Raw genomic sequence first — 18,856 nt, 5'->3', positions numbered from 1 at the left:
GGCCTACTGGAAACAAACCCAAGGGCCCAAAGTGTGAAGGGCCCCCCTCGCCTTCACCTGCAAAATGTGAAATGTCAAATTTAGACGTACAAACCGGGAAGACAGTCAAAATGACCAAAAGTCATACAAAGGAACTGCAAAGAGACATGAAATAACAACAAAAACTGGCCAAAAAAAGAAATCTACAGAGACACAAAATGACTACAAAGCAACAAAAAATGAACAAAAAGAGACATAGAACGACCTCAGTAAGAAACAAAATACCTCAAAATGACAACGTAACCTCAATAAGATACAAAATTAGCTCAGTAAGACACAAAAAATCTCAAAAAGGCACAAATTACCTAAATAAGACACAAAGTTATCTAAAAGGGACACTCAATTACCTCAATTACACACAAAAAACCTAAAGGAGACACAAATTAACCTCAAAGGGAAAAAAACTATTACCTTAAACAGACCCAAACAATTACAAAGTGACACAAAACAACCACAAAGACACACTCAACGATGACAAATTACCTCAAAAATGACCAAAAGAGTACAAGAATACACAAACCAACCAAAAGGAGACACACAAAGACAACAAAAGAAGACATAAGATACCTCAAAAAGACCAAAGCGACCACAAAAAGATAGATATGATAAATAGATAAGATAAAAACCTCAATGAGACACAATGTTGCCTTTATAAAACACAAAATAACTACAAAGAGATGCAAAACCACCACAAAGTCTGTGTCTTTCACTCCTGCAGGAGCGGTGGTGGGGCCCTTTGCATATCTGTGCCCAGGGGCCCTTGTCCCATAATATGTAAGAAAAATATATCTGAAGATGCATTTACATGTGCATAAGCTCTAAAATGTAATAGTGCATCACTGGAATAAGGGTCAACGTGTACATCAGTGAAACAAACAATAAGCATCTGAATTTTCTGTGCAATATACCAACATTTGCCCCTTTAATATCCCCTCGCTCTGTCTGTCCAGATGCATTTAGATTATAATTTACATACAGTGAGTGGTGTGTGGCTGTAACACTAATCTTCTGGGGTCCACTTCACAGCGACCTGCCAGTAACCAATAAATCCCTCCCATATTTACTGTACATCCTCTGACATCCCAGAAAATATCCCACCCGTAGGCTCTTTCTGGTGCAGCCCACATCACCCACATCTGTCCTGCTGCATCCTGCCAGCAGGCAATTTCATTGATTGGACCGGCGACAGAGCAGTTGGATGACACGGTTTGCTCTGTAATCGGTGTGGACGGTGGTGGACATTGCAATTTGACAGCAATTTAGTTCTGTTTGCTCGTCTGCTGACAAGTGTTTGGACACAATTCTTTGTGCCAATAAAAATTTAGTCTGTGTCCTCTTCTTTTATGTCCATGTGTTATTAGTGCACATATTTGCCTGACTCTGGATGAAACATATTTACTTCAAGCCACATGCAAATGTCTGCTTACAAGGAGTTGCATCATGTAGCCTTCTCACACCAATGAGGCATCATTACAGCTCAGTTTAAGCGCAGATTTAAAGGGGTACTCCAGAGATTTAGCTCTGCACTTTTACAAAGTTAGGGAGATTTGCAAAAGAGAGATTTTAAAAAGAATGTCAAAACCGAAGCCTTTCAATGTCTTTCAGATGTCTCTGTCGAGACAACCGTGATGACATCATCAGAGTTTAAATATAGCGTGCATGACAATCATATCCGAGTTAAGCCAACGTTTAGACAAGAACGGCCCGACTAAAAACTGAAGTGTTCCTAGAGTTGTGTTTGTCAGCGTTCATATGATAACATTGTGAGATTGATCCTTGTGTACACGGATCTGCAAAAACAACACAAAACGCTGTAGCGTGCATGACTTGGTTGGCGGTGTAACTTTGTAATGACACACCACAGAAGAACAGTGCGGCTGAGATGTCTCCGTTCTCACAGGATACGCAGGTCGCCAGCTTACACGACAACAGAAGGGGCTGCGTTTTCAAAAGATTACACTCTGGAATCTGGTTTCAAAAGTTTGCGTTTTCAGGCCCCCCAAAATGCCGCTGTCATAAGAAAGAAAGGCCAAACCGCAACAAAAGTTTATGCACGAACCGTTGCCATGTAAACAGCCCCGTAGTTAGGCTCGTGTTTATGTCACAGGCTCCACTCACTGCAGCCTCCTCCGTCACGACCAAGGATTGTACTGAGTGTCACGACCTCCCGCAAAATTACGTAATTCACTATCAGAAACTGATCAATTCAGTCCCACAACATTTGGAAAGTCTAGGAGAGCCGCACAGTTGAAATATTATATCTCTGCATGCGAGTTATTTTTTGCAGATTAGGGTTAAAACAAATACATCAACTTTGTAAAAACACACAAAGTGCAGGAACGGGAGGAAATGGTCGGATTCAGCGGGAGCGGGCAACAGTGACATTAAGAAAACGGTCCAGTGCCGGGCTCTAGTGTGTTTTTTAGCGTGTCTTGTTTCCTGACGTCACACCTACAGGTTTGATTAATTTCATTTACTGCTCCTGACCTGAGAGCAAAACTGTTTCACTGAAATGAAACAAAAAAGTACATTCCTACTTAATTGAATTACACAAGGTAGAGCACTCTTTTTTGGGATGTCATGAAGCATCCCAAATGTCGCAGTAGTTGTTTTACACCAGCACACAAGCAACTATTTCATCAGCGATAACTGCCGTCTCTGACCCCCAAAACATCAATGCAGGCCATTATTGGACTGTTAATATGGATTCCAGTATTAAGCCACTGAGGCCTAAAATCATCTTTCTTCAAACAATTACATCTGTGGCATGTGTGTCTGCCTCTTAAAAAAAAGCACTGTAAATGAACAGATTTTTTGTCTTCCTCGGGGAGGACGGTCCCAAAAGCTTGACATTGAACACTGAATCACTTGTTAAGAGGAAAGTTGTTTTTTTTCATGTGTGGCTTTATTGTGGAGTTTCCACTCGATTTATAAGCTTCATAAAACTCCAGTGTGGCCAGCGTGAATCCACACAGACTGTAAACACGACAGTTAAATCAATAAATTACAATCTTTCCAAATTAAACTTTAGCACACCATGGGCAGCAGCATCCCTTTCCTCTAAACTCTTACTGAGATTTACTGACTGAGGCTGCACACTGGGATACACTTTCATTTATTAAAGCATTAAATTGTTTCTCTCATCCTTTCTCTGTTTCTGTTCAAGAGAACCATCTGTTTGGAAATGTCAGAAAATAATTGTATTTTGAGAAATGGTATGTAAGGAACTAAAGCAAATACTAGGATATGAGGTCCCTAACAATAGTTTGGTGCTTTATCTATGTAAACTCTGAAGAAAATGTTATTCCCAGTGATGGATATTTGATCAAAACACTGCAAGTAACAAGCGAGAGAGCTCTCACTAGGAACTGGGGTAAGGAAACGCCACCAACGAAGGCGCAATGGATAACAATGGTTGCAAAAATTGGCACACAAACAGAGACTACAAGAAAAATTTGAAAAATGGACTGAATACAAGACACCGGGGTGGAAAAATAATCAAGAGATACACTAATCTTGGATGAAAAAATGATTATGCACCCAAGCAGCTTTTGTTTTGTTAGTTTTTGTCTTTTTCATTCTGTCATAACTGACGTGTCAATGTCAAAAATATTTGTGTTGATAAAGATTACAGAAGAGCCGCTCGATTATGGCAAAAATAATAATCACGATTACTTTGATTGATGCTGAAATCACGATTATTTAACGATTATTTAACATGATTACTCACTGGCTCTCAGAACATCATGCAGTTATTGAACATTAACTCTGGTGTTTATTTTTAATGCTGGATGTCATTTAACTTTAAATACAATTTAACTGGAAAACAGTAAAAGTGAAATCTTGCACATTTACTGTAGTTTGTTCACATTCACATAATAATAAAACCTAACCCAACTAGTATAATTTAAGAGCACTGGGAAAGGGTGCGCTTGATTTACAAAATAAAAGACAAAACAGGAACAACGCTGTAAACCTCATCATACTGCACAAAATCGTTTTATCTCAATTATCTTGTTTTGAAAATCAAGGGAAGCCAAAATATGATTAACTGCAAAAGCCCTAGATTTAAGTGAAAAAAAAACAAACATCATATTTCAGTTGCCACAACGAACACCAGACTAGCCTTCGCCATCCGGGCGGTGGAGAAACTGAAGCCGTGAGCAGAAAGCACAAGAAAAATTGAGCACAAGAGGAAAAACAAAGGAAAAGAAAAAACATGCAGCAGACTGACAGATCAGAGGTCACACATGGAGAAGAGAGCAGGAACGATTTTACAACAAACGGATGAGGGAGGAGGAGAGAGGAGCAGACAGATGGACGGACAGGTAGAGAGAGTTAAATGCCAGGATGGGATGGAGATAAACTGCTGAGAGGGACACAGAGGGAGTCAGGAGGAGGGCAGGAGGGGGAGGAGGGAAACAGGAGAGAGAAGGATGGGGAGAGGAGGAGAGGAGGAGAGGAGGAGAGGAGGAGAGGCAGAACAGGAAGGGTGAAAGGACGTACAGCCTCCACTTACAGTACACACCCATCCCCCACCTCTGTCTCAGGTTAGACCCCCACAGCAGATTGTACTCTAATCCTCGAAGCTACACACCGTTACTGCTGTGTGTGTGTGTGTGTGTGTGTGTGTGTGTGTGTGTGTGTGTGTGTGTGTGTGTGTGTGTGTGTGTTATTGTAGGGCAGAGAGTAACTAAGTGCTACTGTAACAACCTGGCTATTAGCATACAGCAGGAGGGATGGCCTTCTCTATGACACACAGCATGATGAGTGTGTGTGCGTGTGTGTGTGTGCGTGTGTGTGTGTGTGTGTGTGTGTGTGTGCGCGCGCAGCAGCGAGAGAGAAGCTGTGTTCGAAACCGTCCTCTCATTCACTCACTCACTATTCACTATGTAGTGTGTATTAGTGCGCTATATAGGGACTAACCAAACGAGATTTCGGACACTACATTGGAATTTTTTCACCCCGAAAATACACCACCGCATTGCATTGTGGTAGACGGGAGTTGAATGTAGCGTACATCACATGTACACTCAAATTTGCTGTGCATTGTGGGCATTTTAAAGTGCATTATATGAACCACAAAAGGGCAAACACACTATATAGCGCACTATATCCGTGATAGGGGACGGTTTCGGACACAGCTAGAGAGAGGACAGACAAGGAGGAAGTGATGGAGCTTTTGGGTGAATCGTACAATGCAATCATGGCGAAAAAATTGTTGCTGCTGACGCAAAACTGTGGGGAAAAGTGACATGACATTTGGGAAACGTGTAGATGTTTAACCACAATTTGAAAAATAAGGAGGTTTAATTTGGTTCTTGGACTCTGAGCTGTTCGGTTTATCTCCTGTATTCTCCTCCTGTCTCTCTGCTGCAGGTTACTGCCTCATTTACTTAATAACTTGCAAACTGTAAACTTAATGCTTTAGTCATATCAGGGAGTTACTTCTTTGGTGAACCTCGAAGAGTATTTTAAGAGGTTTTCCTCTGTATGAATAGCTGCAGTGTGACTGTCAAATAAACACTCAGGCCACGTTTAGATGGGAACAACCGACTAAAAACAAAAGTCTTTCCTTTGAGTTTAAAAAAAAATCTATTTTCATATAATAACATTGTGAAAATGATTCTCATATACACTGATCTGCAAAACAACCAAAAACGCTGTAGTATGCACGTCAGGCCTGTAACTGGTGGTGTAACTTTGTAATGACACACGATGGATGAACACCACGAGCCTGCACACGACGGCGTTCTTCTACAGAGCCGTGACAATAAACACGCTGATCACAGTTGTGGTGCAGCAAAGCTACACTTCGCTGGAGGAGCGTTAATGAACTCAGCAGAGTCAGCAGCACAAACTCAGCTCAGTAATCCGCCATTGTTGTTACTGTTGTGCTGAAATGTAATGAGCATGCATGAAGTTTGGCCTTAACGTCACCGTTCTCACGGGATCCGAGCACTGCCAGTTCACACGGAGAGAGACGAAGAAGGAGTGGTGTTTTTAAAAAAATTACCCTTTGGAACTCAGTTTGAAAAATTTGTGTTTTCAGGCCCCCAAATCACCATTTTTGTGTGACAAAAGGCCAAACCACAACAAAAGCTTCACATTTCATGCAGGCACCTTTGTCGTGTAAAAGGCCCCTCAGATTAATCGTCCGGCACTAACGTCTCTGAGATTAATTTATTCATATTTTTCGGCCTCGTGATGATTGAGACACATCAAAAAACACAAATGAACACCTGATCTTTAATTTATTTTGCTCATTAAAACACATGAGGAGCCTAAAACAGATGGACAACAGTGGAGTAAAACAAAGGTGGTTTAATTCTGCACAGTTCGCCCAACATAGATCTAAAAACCCTCAAATTAAAGCTGAGTCAAGCCCCTTTCACCTCGCTGCCATTGTTTCATGTCTAATCCAAAGAGCTGGAGTCAGAACAACAAAGCAACGTGTCACTGTCCAAATACAGCGATCCGGTCACATGTTGTTCTCTTTAATCCAATCTGACTTCTCAGTCTCTTCATCCCCACAAACACCCACAATCCACCTGTAAGCAGTCACGCTACACAAGCTGAAGTGAGCTGGAGAAAGAAACGCGATTAAATGAGTGTGAGAGGTGTGACAGAGAGGAGGTTAAAGATCTCCGGCGTTTCCTGTCTTCTCAGTTAACTCACACTAGCTCATCCTCCCGGGGCCCGGGGGGTCGAATTTCAGCTGCAAACAAATACACACACACTCGCTGTCTGACTCACATGAGCCGATCATTTTAATTACGCCACACACCAATGGGAGCTGGCGGAGGAGATGCTGGGGGGGGGGTGAGATTTCCCTCTCATTCACAAAGATTTGATTACCTCTCTCTCTTAAACACACACACACACACACACACACACACACACACACACATCTGTGCATATCAGCTTCAGCTCCGCCTTGTGACGCCTTAGTGTGCATAATTATGACTCATAAACCACACTGCTGTCACCCAGAATGCACTGTGTTTTTATACAGATTCACCACAGAGACAGGACACGTGACCTCACACCTGACACCGGATGTATCACAGCGTGCGACGTCCCGCTCCATTTTGTGTTGTCCAACTGCATTATGACAAATGTGGCAGTTTTTATTACTCACAGATGACGTGATGTGGCTGCAGCTTCGCGCACAGGCGCTGCGGTGCAATCTGTACGCTTCTGCAATATATAAATATATGCAAGTCCATTAATATTCCCCGTGCCACTAAAACAACAAGCTGCTGAACTTTCAGCACTCAAACGCAGACGTCTGTGAGTTTTTGTTTCTGCCCCATTAACCAAATATTTTTCATAGAAATCGGCTTTCAGCGTAGCTGGCAAGTGCAAAATGAATGAGAAATTGTTGACAGCTAATAAAAGCATCACAGTTCTCTGCAGCTTTTAGTGGAAAGACTCAACCTTATGTTTATTTACTATAAAACCGAAACCTAGTTGATCCTTTGATTATGTTCAGCGGCTGCATTTTTTTCCAGTACACAATCTTAGGCTGCACAGAAATCAATTTTTCAGTATTTAAGCAAGATTACAGTCTTTTTATTACCTTAAAGGGGACCTATTGTGTTCATTTTCAGGTTCATACTCGAAAATGTTAAAATGCTAAAAAGATCAAAAACCACTTGCCTGTCTCTGTCCACAATCCCAAAAAAAAAGCCAGAAATTAACAACATCAGCAACCAAATTTACATGTTTTCCTTAGATTAGCATGTAGCTACATGTAGGCCTATGTTAGCAGCGTTCTTGCAGCTGGGGATTGACTGTTACTGAAAATAACGACATTTTGTACGGCTAAATAAAAAAAAAAATCACTGGCCCTTTACTGCATCTCATCCCGTCTCTCTCTTCCACTGTTTCACTTAATCTGTCCTATAACTAAACGTCTTGAAAAAATGAATTAAGACAAAGATTAAGACACTGCTATTTAGTGGTCGGGGTATAAACACAGCACAAAATAAACCACTGCCATGAATCTTTGCATGCAAATTATTAATTAATGAATTAAGTACAAATGTATACATGTATTTGATTGTTTTTGACAATCTTTGGTACCATATCTGATCTACAGTATCATAAAACATAACACTGCGACTGTGTATAGATATTTTCTTACACCCCTGTCGTCAGCAGGTTTTGAGCCTTAATTTGCCTGTTGTGTGTCGACATGAGGCTGATGTAACTAAAATAGCAAAGTTTCTGTAAAACCAAAACAATAGCAACAACAAATGTGTTAAAATGCTCCATAAAGCTGAAGGGAACCAGGTGAGAATTTTCTGTCGTCACGTGTGACTCTTTTCACATATACATAATTATCATAGCAGCTTTAAATATTCACCTGGTGGGGTTTTAATGGTTATGAAGCCTTATAACATTGTTTTTTTAGGATTATTGACAAGTTAAAAAACATTCCAGTGTTGATCATGTTGCGCAAACAAGAGATAAATGCTTCCCTAATAGCCTGCAGCTGAAAATTAGTCCGAGTTTTCAACATCTCTGGAAGAAAACATGGAAGAAATACCTCAGCTTTCAGGTTTTAACTTAGTAACGGGGGTGTAATCAAGAGGACACACCTGTGTGACTTCAAAGCACACAGCTGCGCTGAGGGAGAAATCCGACCTCGTCTTTTAGTCAGGACTCTTTGGTACAGCAGGGCATTAAAAACCATAAACCGAGACATTTTGATTTATTTCAGGGTAGGCACCAGATGCACACAATATTGGTTTACAGTGTCGCTGTATTATGGAAATGCCCGAGTTATCCCCCTCTCTTTGAAGCTTAAGTTCCTCTCACAACAATAAGAAATCACACATTCGCTTTCACACTTCTCTGCATTTACATTAGCCTGCATATTGGTCTGAGTGAGCCACTTTCACCTCTATGTGTTCGCCCTTGTCTCGCATTAATTCGGCACACAGTTACTATTAATGTTGGTGTTCATATGGGTCACACACATACCACCAACCGCTCCTGTCAATACACATCAGCCAGCGGTGACGATGCCGGATCGATAAACGCCCACACTTCACTTTCCCAGCATAATGAAACACTCCCATCCACGCATGATGGAGGTTTAGTGGCGATGGTGGGAGGCCACCGTGGACAGGCTGAGGCCGCAGGCGGAGCCACACATCAATCCTGCTGTCACACTTTATGATTGCTCACAAGCACATGCACAAAGTTAGTTACAGGATATGTACGTAACATCTTTTCTGTGCAGTTATTTACAGCACATCACGGCCAGTCGCTTGTCTAAACTGAAAGATAAAGCTCGGGTAGGCAGTTTAATTTTGGCGTCATTGGGCAAAAATCCCAAAATAAACGAGTTTCAGTGGTCGCCAGCTCTGAGGCTTTCCCAGATTTCTGCCTAAACCTATTGATTATGATCAGTTTCTATATGAAATGTCAAATCTGAATTATTCAGTCTCATGAGAATGGTAACACAAAGTCAATAAAAACAAATTGTTAGATAAAATCAAGATTAATTAACCACCAATGCAATCGCAAAATTAAATGCCAACAGTCCCACTCCTGAGAGGGTTTTTAAGCTTCATGTTAGAGACTAAAATAAATATTGGTAATTCTTTGTCCTTTAAACAGTCAGATCTGAGAAATGTTGCATGTTCGGTAGAAGCAGTGGGACTTCAAAAATGCTTGTTTTTTTTTCTGATCAACAGTTTTAAAAGCCCAGAAATTTCACATACAACTTAAAGGACTTAAATGATTGATCAATAAAAGAAGAGCAGGAGTGCACAGCTCTGCTAACAGCTCTGTGAAGATGTACTGCAGATGTAATACAGCGGTGCTTTGGGCTGAGTGCAAACATTGAGTTATTGGTTGTGTTGGAGCAGCAGACGAACACAGAAACGAGGATGCTGTCTTTACAGTCTATTAATCAATATGCAGGAGAGAGGGTGGAAACTGTAAGATAAGAGGAATCAGACATTCAGGCTCCATCGAGCCTGCGATCAGTCCTTCAACCCAAATCCCGGACTACAACCACCAACCCGGCTTTACTGTCCCAGCATTTTCCTCCAGAGACTGACAGCACCTTCAGCCTCTCACAGCTGGAGATAATCCAAACTAATGTGTCTAATCTTCAACAAATGAGAAACAGATACTGCAGCTGTGCTGGTTTTAGGCTTTCTGCTCCCTCAGTTATTGAAAAAGGAAAAACCCAAACAGGATTAGATGGAGATCCATCAAGCTTGGTTGATTTTATGACCAAATTCAAACAACGTAATACGTGAAATATGGCTGCTCATTTTCTGTTTAAACAACAAAGCAAACTACTCTGAGTAATGTGTGACAAATTACATTTTTTAAAATTTGATTTCCTTGCTTGCAGATACTTGACTTGACTATGTGCGTTCATAAATCAAATCCGGCTATCTTCACAAAAATGAGAGAGAACAGAGATCTATTTCTACATGGATTAAGTTTCGTTACACATTGGCTGCAGTCAAAAAATCCAAATATTGTCTTTTCCAAGGACACGTGAAGCAGAATTCATAAGGACTTAGGAAAAGACGACCGCAGTGTTTAGAGAATCCGACTGCGCTTCTCGTCAGCTCTGTGATGATGTGACGACGGACGTTATTGACGTGGATCTGCTGTGACGAAAACACAATGTTCAGATGATGGACCACTAAAAGCACATCCTCAGTGTACTGATTCTTATGCCCCAAATAGTCTTTCTTAAATTTATATTTATCTGTATTCTTTTACAAAACTTGATTTGCTGCCTTCTTGAAGGACTTTGTGACGCCGATCTTTAAAAGTGCACTAACCGAACAAAAAAGACACAAAACGACTAAAAAGAGACACAAAACCACCACAAAGTCTGTTTGTCTTGTCATAACTAGGAGAGGTGACAGGGCCTTTTACATGCTGGGGTGTTTACACAGCAAATAGTGGTTTGCTGCCATATCAGTGCTCTGACTGTTGCATACAAAACCTGCAAATAAAAAACCAACAAACCGCAGCGCTGACCTGTGACCTTTAAAAACACTCCAAAACAGCTCAGTTTCTGCAGTTTCTCTTGATGCTGCAGCTTATCTGACCTTCAGTGATGTATGTTTGAAGCGCAGCTCACACACTGAGATCAATGCTCATTAGATCACAGCGCTAAACGACCATTTGTGTCCTACTAACATGCATAACTATAGTAGGACAGCAGAGACGCTGGACCAAACACACACTGTCACACTCATCAATATACAAACAGGAAGATGCAAACGGACCACACACACACCGGCAGGAAGAGACACGCTCACACGCACCCGGCTGGGCCGCAACAAACTGTATGAAGTGGTGAGTCACAGTCTGTGTTGCCACCTACAGAGCACCGCCGCAAAGCACAGATTCACTAAATCACAGCTGAGCATCTAAGTGGCTGTCAGACAAAACCTAAAATAACTCGTGTACCAGCAGACAGCTTGTCAGGGTATTTTACATCTAACGAAAGCTCCTGTGCCAAAATCCCATTTATACTGCTGTAGTTCTAAGTAGTTATTTTTAAAGTGGCAAATTAAACTATACTGAAATAGTCCATGATATAAGTTGATCCACACTATTGCCCCATAATGCAATGCACGAAGGAAATGAAGGATTCACTCGTACCTAAAAAAAAAATAAAAATAGGACAGTGGATGGTGGTAAAAGAGCTCAGAAAACTATGTTTTTTAATCGTTTTCTGTTGGGACAAAACAGTTTCTAATTCACTAAATAAAAAAATACAGTTTACTATGGAAATTAGGATGTAGTGCAGTTTATCAGTTGTCCTCTATCGTTATTTTTTTCACTGAATATGATGCAAAATATACAAAAAACATGTCACTTGTATATTTATATTAAATATCTCAGGGGTCACCATAGGGCCCCGTTTAATATTACACACACACACACATATATCGCTCTGAGCACAAAATGTGCTTTTCAAAATTAAGCTTTAATAAATATTATACATTAATATTATTTTCTACTTTCATTAACTTTCTTAACCAACATCAGTCCTATTCATAAACATCAAATATTTATTAATTTTCAGAATTCTAACCCTTTAAATGTCAGGTTTTTATAATGATGGCACTATGTTTTTAGTTTGTTTTTTTTAAGAATTATGTTTATTATTATTATTATTATTATTATTATTATTATTACAGCCTGGGATATGTCAATGTTTTGCAAAAACATTAATGGTGACAGTGCATCAGTGGAAATAGCATGTATTTTTTTCCATATGCCAAATATTGTAGGAAAAAAAATTAAGTAATCTGGTGAAATATAGTAAAAATGACAAATTCAAAGGCAAAAGCCCAGAATGACACCCAGAAATAACACAAAGCATGTTTCGATGCTTTGCTGGCATTGGGTTAAAAAAAATGCAGTTTTAATAGGTGTCAGTTGCGCATTTTATGCACATAATAGTATGAATGTAACAATTTTGTTTACATTATGTATTTTAGACTTATATGGGTGCTGAGCTCCAAGATTAAAATACACAATCAAAATACAAAATGAAAATAAATATACATATAATACATAATCTTACTAAAATGTATGCATTATGCACATTTGTGTAATTTACTATCTTTCACACAGCAGGCCAAAAAAAACTAACATGCATGAGGATAAAAAGCTCTGCCCACAGGCATGAATCCATGCATGAATTGGTACCATCAGTACAGACAGAGCTGAGAGGACAGACAGAGCTGAGAGGACAGCACAGACAGAGCTGAGAGGACAGAGGACAGTGCAGACAGAGCAGAGAGGACAGCACAGACAGAGCAGAGAGGACAGCACAGACAGCAGATAAACACAGTGTGAGTCTGAGGGGGAGCTTGTTAAAAGAGACACTGACCTCCAGCATGCTGGTGGCAAAATCCCACTCTGACCTTGGGGCACACACACATTTCAAAGCCAACAGCAATTAGAGGCAGCTCTGGGTTTCCTCCTGCTCATGGTGAACCTGTGCCAAGTGCTCGCGCCCCACCCACATCTGTGTAGCAGCAGGCTGCCAGCTGATTGGCTGCCCGGCTTCCAGTAACATCTCACCTGATTGGCTCCTACAGCCAGCCAGTAAAACTTGTTTTTGCATCCGTGAGACAGCTGTGTCTGGATGCGCGTAATAAGCACTCTCAGCTGATTGGCTCTCAGCTGGGAAGGTGTGTGCGCGCGTGCATGTGGGGTTTCATAGTGCGCATACATAGGTATGCATGACCCAAAAAAAAAGATCAAACACATGCTTTTTATCTAATGATCAGATATGTGTGGCAATTAGGCATCATAGCTGTGCACGTGTAGACCGGTTTCCATGACAACACCTCTTTTTTTCTCTGCAGACAACCTCCACGTGACACATCACAGAGCGAGCTTGGGAGTCAGAGATGCTTCGTCTCGCGTCCTCGCGCTGTGTTTTTAACGTGAGAGCAGCTCCTCTTAAAGGTTCACATTTCTGTCGGCCAACAGGTGACCCGCCGGTCAATACAGGCGCGTGCTCCCAGTGATACACCTTTTTGTGCTGCGGTGGCGTGCACATGACAGGCCTTTGAATCAAACTGCGCCAATGAAACCAACAGTATGTCCGCTAATAGGATGTTTGGGCTTATCTCGCTATATCCTTTAATATCCCATAATAACGCGCGGCACAATCACAGCAGTCTGTGCAGCAAAAGAGCAACGCATGCTTACCTCATCTTCCTCCGCTGTGCGTCTGAATGGTGGCTCCTGTCACTGATTTGTCCTTGAGTTTTAGTTAAAAAACGATCCAGCAGCAGCTCTGGGTGTTGGAGTGAAAACAGCGACGCTTCCCGCGGAGCCTGCAGCCGGCTGGGTGTGCAGATGTTACGGGTTGAGGGGAAAAAGGCGACAGGGTGTGGAGAAATGCTACACGGATGCGCACAGTTTTCAGGTCTGTCTTTGAAAAAATACAAGTAAAAATGTTCTGCGGGGTCTCGTCAGGCGGCTGGTGGTTCGGTCGAGGCCATTTCAGAGGGAAGCACGCCGCTGTCCGCAGGACGAGGAGCCGGGCGGAGTGGCTGACAGCGGCTGCTGAGGTGCCATCTTTTCCTCCCTTCAACCGCTGGGAGGCTGAGAGAGAGAGACACAGAGAGAGAGGTGCTGAGATATTCAAGTCTTGCTGGTTTTGCTGCACAGTAGCGCCCTCGGTCTGGTTATGCAGCTACCGTGCAGGCAGGTATCAAAAACAAACGCACACTGCAACTATAAGGGACTGTTCTTTATTAGAGGAGGTGGTGTTAGAAAATCTGCACATCGATATATAAATATACATCCCCATCCACACAGTCACACACTCCCAAACACGAACAAAAAGAAACCAAAAAAACAACAAAAAAGATTTTAAAAAATAAATAAAATGAAAAATGACAATAAATAGTTAATTAAAAATAATATTTTTTTTAAAGGCAGGAGTAATACTTTTATGTTATCCATATAACTTCATCTTTTCAGTCAACTCCTTTTTTTCACTTTCCGAGTGATGGTGGTTCAACACAATCAAATTACTCTTCTTATACGTCCAAAATCAGTTCTTGAATTTTCAATCATTTCTGCATTTTTTTGTTGTCAAAACTTCAATAAAAATATTGTATCATATTTATTTTTTTGCCACCCCCCCAAAAAATAATAATTAAATTATAATAACTTGCACCTATTTAATATTGTACATTTTATATTTTGAACATTACTGCATGCTAGTTCATGTATTCTGCACCTTACTGTTACCTAGTTTATATTTAGTTTTATGTTTTCCATATATTGTGTATTATAATTGCTATCCATTTTCTTTTTCTGCCATGTTATTTTAGTCCTTGCATATTGCACAATTTGTATCTGACTTTGTATTGCAATTGCTGCAGTAATTTCCTCCCTGGATAAATAAAATGTAATCTTATCTTTACAAAATTAAATGCACTGTTGACATGTCTTTAATTTTGTGAAAAAAAATGTTGAAATGAAACCTAGCCCTTGATCCATCTGCAAAACAATTAAAAGCCTCACAGGAATATATGATTGGATATGAAATACTATGATTACCACAAATACTTTAAGCCCTTAAGACCCTGCAGAAATACTATTATATTGTTGTATGGTGTGTTTGTGTGTGTGTGTGTGTGTGTGTGTGTGTGTGTATGTGTGTGTGTGTATATTTCCTTCCATTTAATACATCTGTTATGTTTCCATAATATTTCATGATATGATAATTTACTGTCTTTAAATCTGCTGTACATCACCACAGTTTTCATGAGTACGTAGACACAATGCTACTCTGTATATTACAGGACAGACAGAGTGTAAGTGGCGCACACAAACACCTGTCGACCAGCTAACATCTGTCTCTGTGTGCGGCAGCCAGCTGCTGCTTTCTCACACACAGAGGACAAACAGGCTCAGTTAAACCTCCGAGGAGGACGTCAGTTCATCTGAGGTTTCTCAAAGTTAAGGACTTATTGTTATTGTAAATAGTGTTTGGAATGATGCAGTTACAGATGTGTTTATTTGCATAAAAAAAATTATTGCAAAGCATCTGGACAGCCTGGGCTTTAAATCTCTTTAAAAAAAGAACATGAACGTATCTTCAAGAGCAGGTCAGGATCAAAGATTTGAAATTGTATAACAGAAAAAAAGAAAAATATATATCTTTTTTGTTTGTTTTACTTTTCTTTCCTTTATGTTTTTTTTATTTCTTGTAATTTTTTTTACTAATTTCTTGCTAATCTTCGGGCCAGTTTTTGTTCAGGTGCTTGTCACCCTCTTCTCATGTTTTTTAAAGAATTTAAAACAATTTTCTCTGGTTTCAAGGGGTTAATATAAAGCATCTGAAGCATTAAAATCCAGCCTGCAGCAGTTTTATCTTCACACCAGCAGAGGTCCTCCTCACTTCCACAGAGCACAGGGATCCTCTGAGGACCCACTTTCAGGTCACACCAGTTTGACGATAATGAAAAAATTAGTCCTCGTTGTAAAGGAAGAAACTGTTATTTTATTTAGCTGATCTGGATTCACTGGTTACAACTTTAACTCCCACATTATTACTCTGATGAGCCTGTTGACGGCCTTTATCTCCACAGGAGGGCGCTGAGACTGTGGAGCTTAGAGTCACTTCAACATCCTTCACAAGTTTATGAAAGGTCACAGTGACAGATATCACAATATTATATAACCAAACGAGAACAAAACGGTTTCTGCATCAGGATTAATGCATCTAATCAGCAAAATCTGACGATGAGTAAGCAGAGGATCAGTATTTTTTTAAAATGGGCGTTATTTTGCCATGTGTTTGTGTCTAAATGACTGATGGGAACAACAATTTATTGGTCCATTATTGAGAAGGAGCGTGCAAAAGGCTGCTATTTAACCACTTGTATGCACCATCAATTTACATCCACTAACAACAACAACAAAAAAACAGAAAAGTTTGTTTTTTTTTAAAAATAACAAAGAAATGACCCTAAAAACTGCTTAAAAATTATAGTAATTCAGTGAAAATAATTTCAAATATAAATAATATGATAAAGATAAATGAAGTTTTCTGGATTTTTTTTCTGAGCTTTTTTAAAAATAATATTCTAATACTACCAATTTCTTGCAATTTCCATAACATTTCTTATCAAGTTTCTCATTGTATTTTTTCTCATGTTTTTGAAAGATTTTTTTTTTTTTTTTAAATTCAGGGTTCACGGTTTATATACTTGTGCAAGACATCTGAATGCAACACAAGACGCGTGATTTCAATCCAGGTTTCAAAGGGTTAAATTATTAATATTATTATTTTTTTTTTTTTTAATTTTATCTAATCAATGTAAAACATAGTCAAAGTCAACAGTAACTAAATAAAACACATAAAAAACACATTGGTCCGTCTTTCCATGGTTTCAAAAATCAGCTCTAGTTCCACCAGTTTTGTATCATGACGTGTTTATAGCACGTGTAAGTGAATTACAGTAAAATATTCTTTATCTTACCAGCACCCAGATCTTCTTCCTCATCACTCTGCTCAAATCTCCTGGCTTTTGGGGCTGCTGCTCGAACGCATAGCCTGGAACACAGATTATACTTCCAAATTTTCATCTCTGAAAGAAGAAATGATCATTTTATCAGTGATAGCGCTTGAATTTTGCATTGGTGCCACTTCTCTTGAATCTCATCAGGCGGACACTTTAAATCCTACTATAAACCATATTATCTTTCCCCAGGTGGAAATTTCCATTTGTTACAATCGCTCTGATGTCAGCATTAAGAATAATAGCGAGTAGAAATAAGCACCAACACAGTATATAAGAATATAAAATAGAAATACAGTAAGAGCAGACAGCTGGCACAGCATGTTAATATTTGAATTATAGTATGTAAAAAAAGTATCAAAAATATAAGAACACAAATATGTGTGCAAAGCTACAATAAGAACAATCTATACATGAGAAAGGATAGCAATAAGAATATATACAAAATATAAAACGTGCAACATGTTGAATATGACATGATACATTCAAGAGTTTAAGAATACTGCATATATGAGTAATCACATAGAGTAATGTTGTGGTTGAAATAGAAACATTGCACCAAATATTGCAGTGAATATTGTGATACAGAGAATTATTGCACCTTAAAAACCATATTGCACATTTGAAATAATAATAAATAAATTGTGGAACTGAATTGTAACTGTAGGTGAGTGTATGAAGTCAGTTTTACATTTGACTGATTTTTTTCACCAAATACAAAAACACATATCACCTTAAGTTGACACATGTTTTTTAATCTAAATATTTACGTTCATTTTCCTAATTATTAGTCTCCAAACAGATAATGGCTTTATAAAGGATACAAAAAGAGTAGAAGTAGGTTAACGTTCTTAAACTCACATAAAACTGTAAAAGTATTCAGTGCTAATCAAATATAAACAGATATTATGTAACTGTGTTGCCTATTTCTTTACAAAAATGTCTTTAGAAACATATTTTATTGTCCTGTTTGGTTGTAATTCGAGAATTTCGTAACAAAAAGCGAGTATCACACTATTAACTGCTTAGTAACAATGGAGGCTGAAAATACTGAGCTCGAATGTTAAAACTAAGCAGCGCTGATAAAATATGAACCAATATTCTGTTTCTGTGTCGCTTAAAATGTCTTTAGAAACATATTTTAGCTTACCTTTTAGCTGAAAGTTAAGATTGTTTATTATCACCGGGCTGCCATATTGACTCCCGCCGAAAAACGGCGACGCTTTCATTACGTCATCCACCACGGACGTGATGAATTCTGGGAGTTGTAGGATTCCGACCTCTTGAGCAAACGCAAACAGCACATCGTTTTTTCTCTGTTTTCTCTGGTCATGTGGGACCAAGTACAAAAGTATTTACATCTTTTTTACTGTAAAGACGGACTAGTTTATGAAAATACTGCCTTGCCAGCAGTAAAATACTTCTTTTGATGTGAAAATATGCAGACTTTCATTTATTTAGATTTTTTTAGACATTTATTTAGAATTTTGATTCTGTTTTATGTTGATAAAATTACTGTTTATTTATGTATTTATTTGTTTTTATGTATTTATTTTTAATTTTATATTTATTTATTTAATTAGAGTTTTTATTTATTTGAATGTAAACAATGATATTATTTTGAGTTATACAAAATGAAAAGGCCTGTGGCAAATGCACATATTGCACATATTTAGAACAACCAAAATAAATATTAATCAATTATAGCCATACAACTGGATCACCACAGTGTCCCAGCAATGCTGTGAGCAAAGAAAAAA

The 18,856-nt window shown here is 39.2% G+C and overlaps 1 protein-coding gene across 3 annotated transcripts in view; it reads right to left on the bottom strand.

Annotated features, from left to right (window-relative positions):
• evlb (Enah/Vasp-like b) overlaps positions 1-18,310 on the bottom strand; it is a 66,855-nt gene extending 48,545 nt beyond the window's left edge. Inside the window, exons 1-3 of one of the 3 annotated variants that reach the window (XM_088089554.1) lie at positions 18,247-18,310; positions 17,058-17,131; positions 13,765-14,163 (exon numbers count right to left, since the gene is read on the bottom strand). In XM_088089554.1, coding sequence (XP_087945680.1) covers positions 13,765-13,769 — 5 coding nt within the window. In that variant the 5' untranslated portion in view covers positions 13,770-14,163; positions 17,058-17,131; positions 18,247-18,310. Of the gene's footprint in view, positions 1-12,934; positions 13,086-13,764; positions 14,164-17,057; positions 17,166-18,246 lie in introns of those variants that run through there. The other 2 variants (XM_088089555.1, XM_088089556.1) reach the window with 2 other exon arrangements.
• Between the last annotated feature and the right edge of the window lie 546 nt (positions 18,311-18,856).

The sequence above is a fragment of the Plectropomus leopardus genome, chromosome 16, assembly GCF_026936395.1.
Source record: "Plectropomus leopardus strain MGB_pleo_1.0 chromosome 16, ASM2693639v1, whole genome shotgun sequence".
NCBI lineage: Eukaryota > Metazoa > Chordata > Actinopteri > Perciformes > Serranidae > Plectropomus > Plectropomus leopardus.
Note: the sequence above shows the minus strand (reverse complement) of the source record. Positions and strands in the feature narration are given on the sequence as shown.